The sequence below is a fragment of the Pseudophryne corroboree genome, chromosome 3, assembly GCF_028390025.1.
Source record: "Pseudophryne corroboree isolate aPseCor3 chromosome 3, aPseCor3.hap2, whole genome shotgun sequence".
NCBI classification, from domain to species: Eukaryota; Metazoa; Chordata; class Amphibia; order Anura; family Myobatrachidae; genus Pseudophryne; species Pseudophryne corroboree.
Window position 1 is genome coordinate 709,464,713 of NC_086446.1, and position 15,367 is coordinate 709,480,079.

Below are 15,367 nucleotides of genomic sequence, written 5' to 3' on the forward strand. Positions count from 1 at the left end.
TCTGTGAGGAGGGGGATGTACACGGTGATATATCGGAGGGTGAAGATGAGGTGGACATCTTGCCTCTGTAGAGCCAGTTTGTGCAAGGAGAGATTAATTGCTTCTTTTTTGGGGGGGGTCCAAACCAACCCGTCATATCAGTCACAGTCGTGTGGCAGACCCTGTCACTGAAATGATGGGTTGGTTAAAGTGTGCATGTCCTGTTTTGTTTATACAACATAAGGGTGGGTGGGAGGGCCCAAGGATAATTCCATCTTGCACCTCTTTTTTCTTTTCTTTTTCTTTGCATCATGTGCTGATTGGGGAGGGTTTTTTGGAAGGGACATCCTGCGTGACACTGCAGTGCCACTCCTAGATGGGCCCGGTGTTTGTGTCGGCCACTAGGGTCGCTAATCTTACTCACACAGCTACCTCATTGCGCCTCTTTTTTTCTTTGCGTCATGTGCTGTTTGGGGAGGGTTTTTTGGAAGGGACATCCTGCGTGACACTGCAGTGCCACTCCTAGATGTGCCCGGTGTTTGTGTCGGCCACTAGGGTCGCTAATCTTACTCACACAGCTACCTCATTGCGCCTCTTTTTTTCTTTGCGTCATGTGCTGTTTGGGGAGGGTTTTTTGGAAGGGACATCCTGCGTGACACTGCAGTGCCACTCCTAGATGTGCCCGGTGTTTGTGTCGGCCACTAGGGTCGCTAATCTTACTCACACAGTCAGCTACCTCATTGCGCCTCTTTTTTTCTTTGCGTCATGTGCTGTTTGGGGAGGGTTTTTTGGAAGGGCCATCCTGCGTGACACTGCAGTGCCACTCCTAGATGGGCCCGGTGTTTGTGTCGGCCACTAGGGTCGCTAATCTTACTCACACAGCTACCTCATTGCGCCTCTTTTTTTCTTTGCGTCATGTGCTGTTTGGGGAGGGTTTTTTGGAAGGGACATCCTGCGTGACACTGCAGTGCCACTCCTAGATGGGCCCGGTGTTTGTGTCGGCCACTAGGGTCGCTTATCTTACTCACACAGCGACCTCGGTGCAAATTTTAGGACTAAAAATAATATTGTGAGGTGTGAGGTATTCAGAATAGACTGAAAATGAGTGTAAATTATGGTTTTTGAGGTTAATAATACTTTGGGATCAAAATGACCCCCAAATTCTATGATTTAAGCTGTTTTTTAGTGTTTTTGGAAAAAAACACCCGAATCCAAAACACACCCGAATCCGACAAAAATAATTCGGTGAGGTTTTGCCAAAACGCGTTCGAACCCAAAACACGGCCGCGGAACCGAACCCAAAACCAAAACACAAAACCCGAAAAATTTCAGGCGCTCATCTCTAGTTAACACACATGTATTAGATATAATTAACAGCCATGAATATTAAGAATTTACTTACCGATAATTCTATTTCTCATAGTCCGTAGTGGATGCTGGGGACTCCGTAAGGACCATGCTGGGGACTCCGTAAGGACCATGGGGATAGCGGCTCCGCAGGAGACTGGGCACATCTAAAGAAAGCTTTAGGACTATCTGGTGTGCACTGGCTCCTCCCCCTATGACCCTCCTCCAAGCCTCAGTTAGGATACTGTGCCCGGACGAGCGTACACAATAAGGAAGGATTTTGAATCCCGGGTAAGACTCATACCAGCCACACCAATCACACCGTATAACCTGTGATCTGAACCCAGTTAACAGCATGATAACAGAGGAGCCTCTGAAAGATGGCTCACAACAATAATAACCCGATTTTTGTAACAATAACTATGTACAAGTATTGCAGACAATCCGCACTTGGGATGGGCGCCCAGCATCCACTACGGACTATGAGAAATAGAATTATCGGTAAGTAAATTCTTATTTTCTCTAACGTCCTAAGTGGATGCTGGGGACTCCGTAAGGACCATGGGGATTATACCAAAGCTCCCAAACGGGCGGGAGAGTGCGGATGACTCTGCAGCACCAAATGAGAGAACTCCAGGTCCTCCTCAGCCAGGATATCAATTTTTTAGAATTTTACAAACGTATTTGCTCCTGACCAAGTAGCTGCTCGGCAAAGTTGTAAAGCCGAGACCCCTCGGGCAGCCGCCCAAGATGAGCCCACCTTCCTTGTGGAGTGGGCATTTACAGATTTTTGGCTGTGGCAGGCCTGCCACAGAATGTGCAAGCTGAATTGTACTACAAATCCAACGAGCAATAGTCTGCTTAGAAGCAGGAGCACCCAGCTTGTTGGGTGCATACAGGATAAACAGCGAGTCAGATTTCCTGACTCCAGCCGTCCTGGAAACATATATTTTCAGGGCACTGACAACGTCTAGCAACTTGGAGGCCTCCAAGTCCCTAGTAGCCGCAGGCACCCCAAATAGGTTGGTTCAGGGGAAACGCTGAAACCACCTTGGGGAGAAACGGAGGACGAGTCCTCAATTCCGCCCTGTCCGAATGGAAAATCAGATAAGGGCTTTTTTAGGATAAAGCCGCCAATTCTGACACGCGCCTGGCCCAGGCCAGGGCCAACAGCATGACCACTTTTCTTGTGAGATATTTTAACTCCACAGATTTAAGTGGTTCAAACCAATGTGACTTTTGGAACCCAAAACTACATTGAGATCCCAAAGTGCCACTGGAGGCACAAAAGGAGGCTGTATATGCAGTACCCCTTTTACAAACGTCTGAACTTCAGGGACTGAAGCTAGTTCTTTTTGGAAGAAAATTGACAGGGCCGAAATTTGAACCTTAATGGACCCCAATTTCAGGCCCATAGACACTCCTGTTTACAGGAAATGTAGGAATCGACCCAGTTGAATTTCCTCCGTCGGGCCTTACTGGCCTCGCACCACGCAACATATTTTCGCCAATTGCGGTGTTAATGTTTTTGCGGTTACATCCTTCCTGGCTTTGATCAGGATAGGGATGACTTCATCCGGAATGCCTTTTTTCCTTCAGGATCCGGCGTTCAACCGCCATGCCGTCAAACGCAGCCGCGGTAAGTCTTGGAACAGACAGGGTCCTTGCTGGAGCAGGTCCCTTCTTAGAGGTAGAGGCCACGGATCCTCCGTGAGCATCTCTTGAAGTTCCGGTTACCAAGTCCTTCTTGGCCAATCCGGAACCACGAATATAGTGCTTACTCCTCTCCATCTTATCAATCTCAGTACCTTGGGTATGAGAGGCAGAGGAGGGAACACATACCCTGACTGGTACACCCACGGTGTTACCAGAGCGTCTACAGCTTATTGCCTGAGGGTCCCTGGACCTGGCGCAATACCTGTCGAGTTTTTAATCATGTGGAAGACTTCTGGGTGAAGTCCCCACTCTCCCGGGTGGAGGTCGTGCTGAGGAAGTCTGCTTCCCAGTTGTCCACTCCCGGAATGAATACTGCTGACAGTGCTATCACATGATTTTCCGCCTAGCGAAGAATCCTTGCAGCTTCTGCCATTGCCCTCCTGCTTCTTGTGCCACCCTGTCTGTTTACGTGGGTGACTGCCGTGATGTTGTCCGACTGGATCAACACCGGCTGACCTTGAAGCAGAGGTCTTGCTAAGCTTAGAGCATTGTAAATGTCCCTTAGCTTCAGGATATTTATGTGAAGTGATGTCTCCAGGCTTGACCATAAGCCCTGGATATTCCTTCCCTGTGTGACTGCTCCCCAGCCTCGCAGGCTGGCATCCGTGGTCACCAGGACCCAGTCCTGAATGCCTAATCTGCGGCCCTCTAGAAGATGAGCACTCTGCAACCACCACAGGAGGGACACCCTTGTCCTTGGTGACAGGGTTATCCGCTGATGCATCTGAAGATGCGACCCGGACCATTTGTCCAGCAGGTCCCACTGGAAAGTTCTTGCGTGGAATCTGCCGAATGGGATTGCTTCGTAGGAAGCCACCATTTTACCCAGAACCCTTGTGCATTGATGCACTGAGACTTGGCTCGGTTTTAGGAGGTTCCTGACTAGCTCGGATAACTCCCTGGCTTTCTCCTCCGGGAGAAACACCTTTTTCTGGAACTGTGTCCAGGATCATCCCTAGGAACAGAAGACACGTCGTCGGAACCAGGTGCGATTTTGGAATATTGAGAATCCAATCGTGCTGCCTCAATACTACCTGAGATAGTGCTACACCGACCTCCAACTGTTCCCTGGATCTTACCCTTATCAGGGAATTGTCCAAGTAAGGGATAACTAAAATTCACTTCCTTCGAAGGAATATCATCATTTCGGCCATTACCTTGGTAAAGACCCGGGGTGCCGTGGACCATCCATACGGCAGCGTCTGAACTGATAGTGACAGTTCTGTACCATAAACCTGAGGTACCCTTGGTGAGAAGGGTAAATTTTGACATGAAGGTAAGCATCCTCGATGTCCCGAGACATCATGTAGTCCCCTTCTACCAGGTTCGCAATCACTGCTCTGAGTGACTCAATCTTGAATTTGAACCTCTGTATGTAAGTGGTCAAAGATTTTAGATTTAGAATCGGTCTCACCGAGCCGTCCGGCTTCGGTACCACAACAGTGTGGAATAATACCCCGTTCCCTGTTGCAGGAGGGGTATCTTGATTATCACCTGCTGGGAATACAGCTTGTGAATGGCTTCCAAAACTGTCTCCCTGTCAGAAGGAGACATCGGTAAAGCCGACTTTAGGAAACGGCGAGGGGGAGACGTCTCGAATTCTAATTTGTACCCCTGAGATATCACCTGAAGGATCCAGGGGTCTACTTGCGAGTGAGCCCACTGCGCGCTGAAATTCCTTGAGACGGGCCCCCCACCGTGCCTGATTCTGCTTGTAAAGCCCCAGCGTATACTGAGGGCTTGGCAGAGGCGGGAGAGGGTTTCTGTTCCTGGGAACTGGCTGATTTCTGCAGCCTTTTTCCTCTCCCTCTGTCACGGGGCAGAAATGAGGAACCTTTTGCCCGCTTGTCCACGAAAAGACTGCGCCTGATAATACGGCGTCTTCTCATGTTGAGAGGCGACCTGGTGTACAAACGTGGAATTCCCAGCTGTTGCCGTGGCCACCAGGTCTGAAAGACCGACCCCAAATAACTCCTCCCCTTAATAAAGCAATACTTCCAAATGCCGTTTGGAATACACATCACCTGACCACTGACGTGTCCATAACCCTCTACTGGTAGAAATGGACAACGCGCTTAGACTTGATGCCAGTCGGCAAATATTCCGCTGTGCATCACGCATATATAGAAATGCATCTTTTAAATGCTCTATAGGCAAAAATATACTGTCCCTATCTAGGGTATCAATATTTTCAGTCAGGGAATCCGACCACGCCAACCCAGCACTGCACATCCAGGCTGAGGCGATTGCTGGTCGCAGTATAACACCAGTATGTGTGTAAATACCTTTTAGGATACCCTCCTGCTTTCTATCAGCAGGATCCTTAAGGGCGGCCATCTCAGGCGAAGGTAGAGCCCTTACAAGCGTGTGAGCGCTTTATCCACCCTAGGGGGTGTTTCCCAACGCACCCTAACCCCTGGCGGGAAAGGATATAATGCCAATAACATTTTTAGAAATTATCAGTTGTTATCGGAGGAAACCCACGCATCATCACACACCTCATTTAATTTATCAGATTCAGGAAAACTACAGGTAGTTTTTCCTCACCGAACATAATACCCCTTTTTTTTTGGTGGTACTCGTATTATCAGAAATGTGTAAAACATTTTTCATTGCCTCAATCATGTAACGTGTGGCCCTACTGGAAGTCACATTCGTCTCTTCACCGTCGACACTGGAGTCAGTATCCGTGTCGGCGTCTATATCTGCCATCTGAGGTAACGGGCGCTTTAGAGCCCCTGACGGCCTATGAGACGTCTGGACAGGCACAAGCTGAGTAGCCGGCTGTCTCATGTCAACCACTGTCTTTTATACAGAGCTGACACTGTCACGTAATTCCTTCCAACAGTTCATCCACTCAGGTGTCGACCCCCTAGGGGGTGACATCACTATTACAGGCAATCTGCTCCGTCTCCACATCATTTTTCTCCTCATACATGTCGACACAAAAGCACCGACATACAGCACACACACAGGGAATGCTCTGATAGAGGACAGGACCCCACTAGCCCTTTGGGGAGACAGAGGGAGAGTTTGCCAGCACACACCAGAGCGCTATATATATATACAGGGATAACCTTATATAAGTGTTTTTCCCCTTATAGCTGCTGTATAGTTAATACTGCGCCTAATTAGTGCCCCCCTCTCTTTTTAAACCCTTTCTGTAGTGTAGTGACTGCAGGGGAGAGCCAGGGAGCTTCCCTCCAACGGAGCTGTGAGGGAAAATGGCGCCAGTGTGCTGAGGAGATAGGCTCCGCCCCCTTATCGGCGGCCTTATCACCCGTTTTTCTATGTATTCTGGCAGGGGTTAAATGCATCCATATAGCCCAGGAGCTATATGTGATGCATTTTTTTTGCCATCCAAGGTGTTTTTATTGTGTCTCAGGGCGCCCCCCCCCCAGCGCCCTGCACCCTCAGTGACCGAAGTGTGAAGTGTGCTGAGAGCAATGGCGCACAGCTGCAGTGCTGTGCGCTACCTTGTTGAAGACAGGACGTCTTCTGCCGCCGATATTCCGGACCTCTTCTGCCTTCTGGCTCTGTAAGGGGGCCGGCGGCGCGGCTCTGGGACCCATCCAAGCTGGGCCTGTGATCGTCCCTCTGGAGCTAATGTCCAGTAGCCTAAGAAGCCCAATCCACTCTGCACGCAGGTGAGTTCGCTTCTTCTCCCCTTAGTCCCTCGATGCAGTGAGCCTGTTGCCAGCAGGTCTCACTGAAAATAAAAAACCTAAACTAAAACTTTCACTAAGAAGCTCAGTAGAGCCCCTAGTGTGCACCCTTCTCGTTCGGGCACAGAGATCTAACTGAGGCTTGGAGGAGGGTCATAGGGGGAGGAGCCAGTGCACACCAGATAGTCCTAAAGCTTTCTTTAGATGTGCCCAGTCTCCTGCGGAGCCGCTATCCCCATGGTCCTTACGGAGTCCCCAGCATGGTCCTTACGGAGTCCCCAGCATCCACTTAGGACGTTAGAGAAAAATAATTTACTCTAAATATACCACATTCCAGATCCAGATAGAGATCAGGAGGAGGTGCAATGGGGCCTTCTCCTCTAATTTCTCCCTGGCTGGTTTTTCCCTCTGCCTCCTGAGTGACTGATGGAGACTGGCTGGCTGGTGCTGAGGGAGAGGCGGTGCTACCAGGGATGATGATAGCGGCCAGGTTGGATAGAAGGAGCCCCTGTCTGCAGAGAGAGCCAGCACATCTCACAGACTGATTAGCCAGCCAAGCCATGCTGATCTGAAGTGGGCCCAGGCAATGGACCTGGCCCCAGAAGTTAGTAAACTTATTAATGTCACTACCTGCACCCACCTCACAGCTTTCATCCAATATCTCCGTCACCCTCTCCATGTCACTATTTCCTTATTACCCATATCTCGCTGTCACCCTTCCTCCCCAGTTACCCACTATCTCCCTGTCACCCACTATCTACCTGTCATCCCTGCCTCTTCAGTTACCCACTGTCTCCATGTCAGCCATTATCTCCCTGTCAGCCACTGTGCCCTGTTACCCCCTCCTTGTCACCCACTGTCTCCCTGTCACTATCTCTTAGTCACAGTTTGCCTTCTCCAGTCATCTTCTGCCTCTCCCCATCACCCACCATTTCCTTGCCACCCACTGCCTCTCCTGTCATCATCTATCTCCATGTTACCCTCTGCCTTCCCCTATCACATTCTGCTTCTCCCCATCACTCACTATCTCTTTGTCACCCTACACAGGGTCTATGAGCCAAAGGAAGTCTAAGATGCCCCTGGATGTATGAAGAGGATGGAAAAGTGGGAAGGATATTGCCAGGGACTAGAGGCCACAGGGCTCACAGTAAATAAAAAAGTGGCTGAGGCCCAGCTGACACGGCTGTCAGGAAGGTAGTGAGTCCAAATGCAGTGTGGATGATGGTGTGGAGGTAGAGTGCACACTGTAGAAGAAGCAGACAGCAAGGTTGGACATCCCAGCCAGGGACAAGTGTAGCTGAGGTAGATGGGGGTGGTCACATGAGTTTGACGCAGCAGATGGATGCTGCTATGATTACTGCATGAGCTGAAAGGTAAAGTCAGTGTGCAAAAGACAAAATCGAGTTTGCGCGCGGGAAAAAATACATTGATTCCTCAGTTCACACGGAATCAGTGTTTCTGATCATAAATCCCCGATTTCTCGGTGTGGGAAAAATGCTATTTAATTGAACAGTCTTTCCCCACGTCATTGGGATTTTTGCCGGCAATTAGTTATGGTGTGAACCTAGTGTCTAAGTAAATACTCCCCAAAAGTGCTTTACATTTGCCTTTATAACACAAAATATAAATAAGCTTTACAAGGGAAATAAGCGAAGTGCTTGAGTAAACAGGAAAGTCTTCAGTCTATTTTTGAAGAAATCTAGGGTGGACGCCTCAAACTGTGAAGTGAGTTCCATAGAGTTGCAGCTGCAAAGCTTACAGCTTGACCCCCAGATAAATTCAGGGAGATTCCAGGTGCTGCTCATAGGGCCCAATTCAGCATGGAATGCAGCTATGACTGCGTTTGCATACTGAATCTTTCTGGAGTCTGTGTACGCGCAGAAGCTGCACTGTACCTGTGTGCACAGTGAGATGCAACAGCATCTCACATATGCGAACGCCTCTGTCTAGTTGACAGACAGAGGCTCTCGCAGGGCAGGAGGGGTCGTAGCTTTTTTAGAGGCGCGATCCGGATAATGCAAATGTGTCCGGACCATTTCTGGGGCGAGCCGTTGCGGCTGCGTGACATCACATGCATCCGCTACGAGCCTAAACATGGAGGTTAGCCATCTGCCTTCGCAGCTAGGTTGCATAGGCAGAGAGCAACCCTAAACATGTGAGAGCATCACTGTCTCGCAATACGCTTGCATGTTTGCAGGGGAAGGGGGAAATATGCAGTACCTGGCATGCGGAGTGGACTTGCACTGTGCTGGGCATCCCCCAGCATGTTACAGTAATGGGTTGTAGGTGTGCAATTTTTTGCACATCTAGAACCCATGCTTAATTAGGCCCATAGTCCTTTATCTACAGATCATAGTAATCCAGAAGTGCAGTATGGAATCAGGAGCCCTGGTTATGTAGCGCTTTGAAAGTCAGTAAGTCAATCTTGAAAATGATCTGCCATCTTACAGGCAGCCAGTGAAGGCAGTAAAGAACGAGTATTATATGGCAGAAATGGGGCTGGTTGGTTAATAACCTGGCAGCTGCATTTTGTAACAGCTGCAAGCGGTACAGTTGTTTTGATGGGAGACCCAGGTGTGGGGCATTGCAGTAGTCTAGGCATGATGACAAAAATGCATGCATGACTTTAGGTACCGTAGATCTTGTGAGGGAATTTAGTGCTTGATTCTTACTATGTTCCTCAGGAGAAAGTATGAGGATTTGATTATGGTTGATGTTTAAGTGTCAGGCCACTATCCAGGACAACACTAACATTCCGCACATCTCAGCATTTTGTTTCTGAACAAAGACCAGTTGCTTGGCTATGCTGCAGTCTTGTCCTTTGACATTCTGTGTTAATATTCTCTGCTTGGGTTGCCTAGTGTACTGCTGCAGAACCTCTTACCTGTGGTTTTTACTGTAAATGAGTATTTATTTTTATTATGTATTACATAAATACTATTTATCCCACACTGCATAATCATTTACCTACATTTCTAATTATATGCAATATGCAACGGTCAACTCTTATGTTTCACTTATCTATAATATACCTTATTGTCCTATTGCCTAGTATATTGGGTTATACTTTAATAGACCTAGTTTAGTGTCTCACTTATCCTTAAATAAATAACATCTATCCATGATAATCATTTACTACCTTAGCTGAATTTCTGGCAGCAAAAAGTACTGGTAAGCATATCAGGAAAGCTACTATAGGGTGAATATGTGGGTTCTGGTTCTAAAGGTCTATCACGAGAGAGAGAGAGAGAGAGAGAGAGAGAGAGAGAGAGAGAGAGGGAGTAAAAAAAGGGAAACTTGTCATGCCCTCTGTTCCAAAACACCAATCTTTCTCATTGGAGATGCTCACTAAAGCTATCACTTTCAACTATTGCAATCATCTGTTGGAAAGATTTATATAGCTTAGGAATTTATATTGAAGCTGAGAAATGTATTGCAATATTTCTCTTATTCAACATTGTATTTATTAGCTGGAGTTACTTGTGTTTCTTTACGTAACATAGATTTGACTCACCTTGGATATGTGGATATTTGATCATCACCAGGAGACTGAACTGCAGAGTATTTGCTGTGGTCTCTGTTCCAGCTGCAAACAACTCGAAGACTGAAACAGCCAGATTCTCTTCACAGAATTCATTATTGTTCCGTCCTTTCTCCTGCGTTTCAAATCCAGAATGATAAGAGTTTACGGTACTTTCAATATATATATGTATATAGAGAGAGAATTAAACAGCAATCGGCACCCAGGTGCCTTCTCATGCATAACAAATGCTCGTAATATATCACAGTTCGAGTGGCACGCCAGGATTTTCAATGTAATAATGGATCCTCGCATCCAATTACTGCAGTAATTGGATGCGAGGATCCATTATTGCATTGAAGATCCCGGAGTGCCACTCGAACTGTGATATTATATAACATAGGTATTCTTCAGTTTGGAAATAGGAAAAGTACGTAATTAGAATTTTAATAAACCTCCCCTAAGGGGATAAAAAGGGGATTGACATAAAGACATCATTACCAATGCGTGACTTGCGTTGCGTGAACGAGAACACCCAAATGGACAATCGGATCAAAATTTGGATTGTACTTCCAGTGGGTAGAATGTAATAAACTACAAAAATGGTCCTGTCACTTTTTACCGTATCTGCTACGGGTAACGCCAAGAACCATGTATTAATATTTACTTACATTAAAACATTTCAAATTTACATCTCTGTAGATTTACTACATTTTTAACACTCATTTATATTTACAACCGTGAAAATCAGAAACTCCTGTGTAAAGGATGGGTAGAACAGCTAGTCTGTACTATGTACAGTTAGGGTTATTGCTAAACTTTTTGTCAAGGCGGTGGCATCCTACAGTTGTTTTAACAGTCCTTTTGAAGGCTGGACAATCCTATCATAGCATCTGGCACTTGTGGCCTGATGGTTTCATCACCTGGCATACTTTCCAACTTTTGAAAAAGTATTTCAGGGAGACTATGAAAGTAACACTTGTCAGCGCAGAAGTGTACTGGTACATCTGAGGGGTGGTGTCATAAAAATAACTTATATCCAAATGTAAATAAGCCCCAAAGTTAGTAAGCTCTACTTGTTGAAGAAAAGACACTGATATTTTTCAGGATTTGACTGTGTATTGTGTTTTACAAGAGGTTCCATATACTGTAGGTGTCCACTAGAAAAGGAGATTTTTGGTAAGAACTTACCTTTGTTAAATCTCTTTCTGCGAGGTACACTGGGTTCCACAGGGAATAACATCGGGGTGAAGAGTTGAATCTTTACACGAGGCACCAACAGGCTAAAAGCTTTGACTGTTCCCAAGATGCACAGCGCCGCCTCCTCTATAACCCCGCCTCCATGCACAGTAGCTCAGATTTGTTAACCAGTCCAATGCAGTAGCAGGCAAAAGAGACGATAATCGTTAGTAGCCACATATACCACATCCTCGCGACAGGAGAAGGTACCAGCGGCTAATGCCATATAAACTCAAAGAAGCTAAGTGCGTCAGGATGGGCGCCCTGTGTAACCCAGTGTACCTCGCAGAAAGAGATTTTAAAAAGGTAAGTTCTTACCATAAATCTCCTTTTCTGCAGCGGGTAACACTGGGGTTCCACAGGGAATAACATCGGGGATGTCCTAAAGCAGTTCCTTATGGGAGGGGACGCACTGTAGTGGGCACAAGAACCCGGCATCCAAAGGAGGCAACCTGGGAGGTGTAAGTATCGAAGGCATAGAGCCTTATGAACGTGTTCACTGAGGACCACGCAGCCGCCATGCACAATTGTTCAAGGGTCGCACCACGTCAGGCCGCCCAACAAGGTCCAATAGACCGAGTAGAATGGGCTTTGATGGTAGCAGGAGCTGGAAGACCAGCCTGTACATAAGCTTGTGCAATCACCATTCTAATCCATCTGGGCAAGGTCTGCATATTAGCAGGCCAGCCACGTTAGTAAAAATAAAAAAGAACAAAGAGGGAATCAGATCTCTGAAGAGAGGCTGTTCTCTTTACAGAAATACAGAGAGCCCGTACCACATCCAAAGACCGCTCTTTGGAGGATAAACCAGGAGAGGTAAAGGCCGGAACCACAATCTCTTGGTTAAGGTGGAAAGAATACACCACCTTAGACAGATAACCAGGGCGAGGTCAAAGAACCGCCCGGTCGCAGTGAAAAATCAGAAAGGGTGACCGACAGAACAAGGCACCCAAGTCTGAAACCAGTGTAGCAGAGGCAATAGCCAGCAAGAACAGGACCTTAAGAGTAAGTCACTTAAGGTCCACAGACTCAAGAGGTTCAAACGGATACTCTTGTAAGACGTCCAGAACAACCGACAAATCCCAAGGAGCCACCGGCGGGACATAGGGAGGTTGAATCCGTAAAACACCCTGAGTGAATGTATGAACATCAGGCAGAGTCGCAATTTTTCTCTGAAACCAAATCGACAAGGCAGAAATATGAACCTTGAAGGAGGCCAGACGAAAGCCTAAGTCCAGGCCCTGTTGCAGTAAAGCAAAAAGCTTGGCAGTACTGAACTTATATGCGTCATAATGGTTAGTCGCACACCAGGCGATGTTTTTCCAGACCCTATAATAAATCCGAGCCGAAGTCAGCTTACAGGTCTTCAACACAGTTTGAATGGCCGCCTCAGAAAACCCTTTGGACCTCAGCACTGAAGCTTCAAGAGCCACGTGGTCAAAGCCAGACGGGCCAAATCCTGTTAGACACAAGGGCCCTGAACGAGGAGGTCTCGGTGTTGTGGAGGTAGAAGAGGATGCTCTATCGAGAGACCCTGCAGGTCTGCGAACCAATCCCGCTTGGGCCACGCTGGAGCGATTAAAAGTAATATTCCTCCTTCTTGCTTGAAATTCCTTATCACCCTGGGTAGAAGTGACATCGGAGGGAACACATATGGCAGCCGAAAGTTCCATGGAATTGCCAGTGCGTCCACAAATGCTGCTTGAGGATCCCTTGTCTTTGCTCTGAAGACCGGAACCTTGTGATTGTGTCGAGACGCTATCAGGTCTACATCTTGTAGGTCCCACTTGTCCACTAGGAGTTGAAAGACTTTCGGATGAAGACTCCACTCTCCAGCGTGTACGTCCTGGCAACTAAGGAAGTTCGCTTCCCAGTTGAGGACTCTCGGACTGAACACTGCCGATATGGCTAGCAGATGCCGTTCCGCCCAATGAAGGATTTTTGATACTTCCTTCATTGCCATGTGGCTTTGAGTGCCGCCTTGATTATTTATGTACACCACCGTGGTGGCGTTATCTGAATGTACTTGAACAGGCTGGTTCTGTACAAGAGGCAGGGCTAGTGTCAACGCATTGAACACTGCTCGCAATTCCAGAATGTTTATCGGGAGGGGAGATTCCTCCCTGGTCCACCGACCCTGAAGAGAGTGTTGCTCCAACACCGCGCCCCACTTCGCAGACTGACATCTTTTGTCAGAAGCACCCAGTTGGAGATCCAGAAGAGACGACCCATGCTCAGTTGCTGGTCCTATGGCCACCAGCTCAGTGACAAGCGGACCTCCGGAGTAAAGGAGACCATGTGGGTCCTGATCCGGTGAATCAGGCCATCTCACTTGGAGAGTATTAACCTCTGCAGGGAACAGGAATGAAATTGAGCGTACTCTACCATGTCGAAAGCCGACATCATGAGGCCTAGTACTTGCATTGCCGAATGTATCAACACACTTGGGTGAGAGAGGAAGCATCATATCTTGTCCTTAAGTTTCAGGATCTTTTCCGGGGACAAAAACAACCGCTGGTTGTGGGTGTCCAATAGTGCTCCCAGGTGCACCATGCTTTGAGCAGGGACCAGGGAAGGTTTCTTCCGGTTGATGAGCCACCCGTGGGCTTGCAGGAATTGGACTGTCTGTTCCAGATGACAGAGGAGAACCTCTGGAGAGTTCGCCAGGATCAACAAGTCGTCCAGATACAGCAGAATCCTGATACCCTGACGGTGGAGTAGAGCCGTCATGACCGCTATCACCTTGGTGAAAATTCTTTGAGCCGTAGTCAGACTGAAAGGTGAGGCTTGGAATTGAAAATGTAGGTTGCCAATAGCAATCCGCAGGTATTGCTGATGCGACACTGCAAAAGGAATATGCAGGTAAGCATCCTGTATGTCCAGGGATACCCTAAAGTCCTGAACAATAGAGCGAAGCGTTTCCATACGAAATTTGGAAACGTTCACATATTTGTTCAAAGACTTGAGATTGAGAATCGGCCGAGAGTACCCATTCGGTTTCGGGACTAGGAACACCGTGGAATAGTGCTCCCTGCATCTCTGAGCCAGAGGCACCGGTACTTTCACTCCTGTATCCAGGAGAGATTGCACCACCAAATAGAGAGTTTTTGCTTTTACCTGATCCAAAGGGATATTTGTTGAGCAAAACTGTCGAGGGGGACGTTTCTTGAAAGAGATGGCGTATCCGTGAATGACGACTTCCTTTACCCAGGCGTTCGAAGTGGTCTGTAACCACGCCTGAGCAAACCGTAGAAGTCGGCCTCCCATGCTGGGATCCCGCAGGGGGAGGCCAGCCCTGTCATGCAGCAGGCTTGTCTGTTTTGGAAGCAGGCTGACGGGCAGTCCAGGCACGTTTAGGTTTGGACTTAGAGGTTTCAGGTACGCCTGACCCTTTGCTTTAACTGGAGGTTGAAAGGAATGAAAGTAAGTACTCTTAGCCTTCGGAGCCGAAGGGGAAGTACTAGACAGACATGCAGTCTTAGCTGAAGCTAAGTCAGTAACAATCTTGTTGAGATCTTCCCCAAAAAGAATGTTTCCCTTAAAAGGGAACACCTCCAAGGTCTTTTTAGAGTCCAGATCTATGGACCAGGACCGCAACCAGAGGATCCGGCGAGCCAGAATAGACGTAGTAGACGCTTTGGCCTCCAGGATACCTGCATCAGATGCCGCCTCCTGAATATAATGAGAGGCTGTAATAATGTATAGCATTATCAGGAAATCAGACCGTAGTTCCTCTTCCACTTCCTGAACCTAGGCCTCTATAGCCTTAGCAGCCCAAGTGGCCGCAATAGTGGGCCTATGTACAGCTCCAGCAAGAGTGTAAATGGAGTTCAAACAACCCTCCACACACTTATCCGTTGGTTCCTTCAGCGAGGGGACGGTAGTGACAGGCAGAGCAGAG

General features: G+C 47.8%; 1 protein-coding gene across 1 annotated transcript in view; it reads right to left on the reverse strand.

Moving 5' to 3' along the window:
- The window catches only part of LOC135056666 (cytochrome P450 2G1-like), a 161,897-nt gene that overhangs the window by 63,077 nt on the left and 83,453 nt on the right, over nt 1–15,367 (reverse strand). Inside the window, exon 6 of the mRNA XM_063962109.1 lies at nt 10,222–10,363. Within this exon, the coding sequence (XP_063818179.1) occupies nt 10,222–10,363 (142 nt within the window). The remainder of the gene's footprint in view (nt 1–10,221; nt 10,364–15,367) is intronic.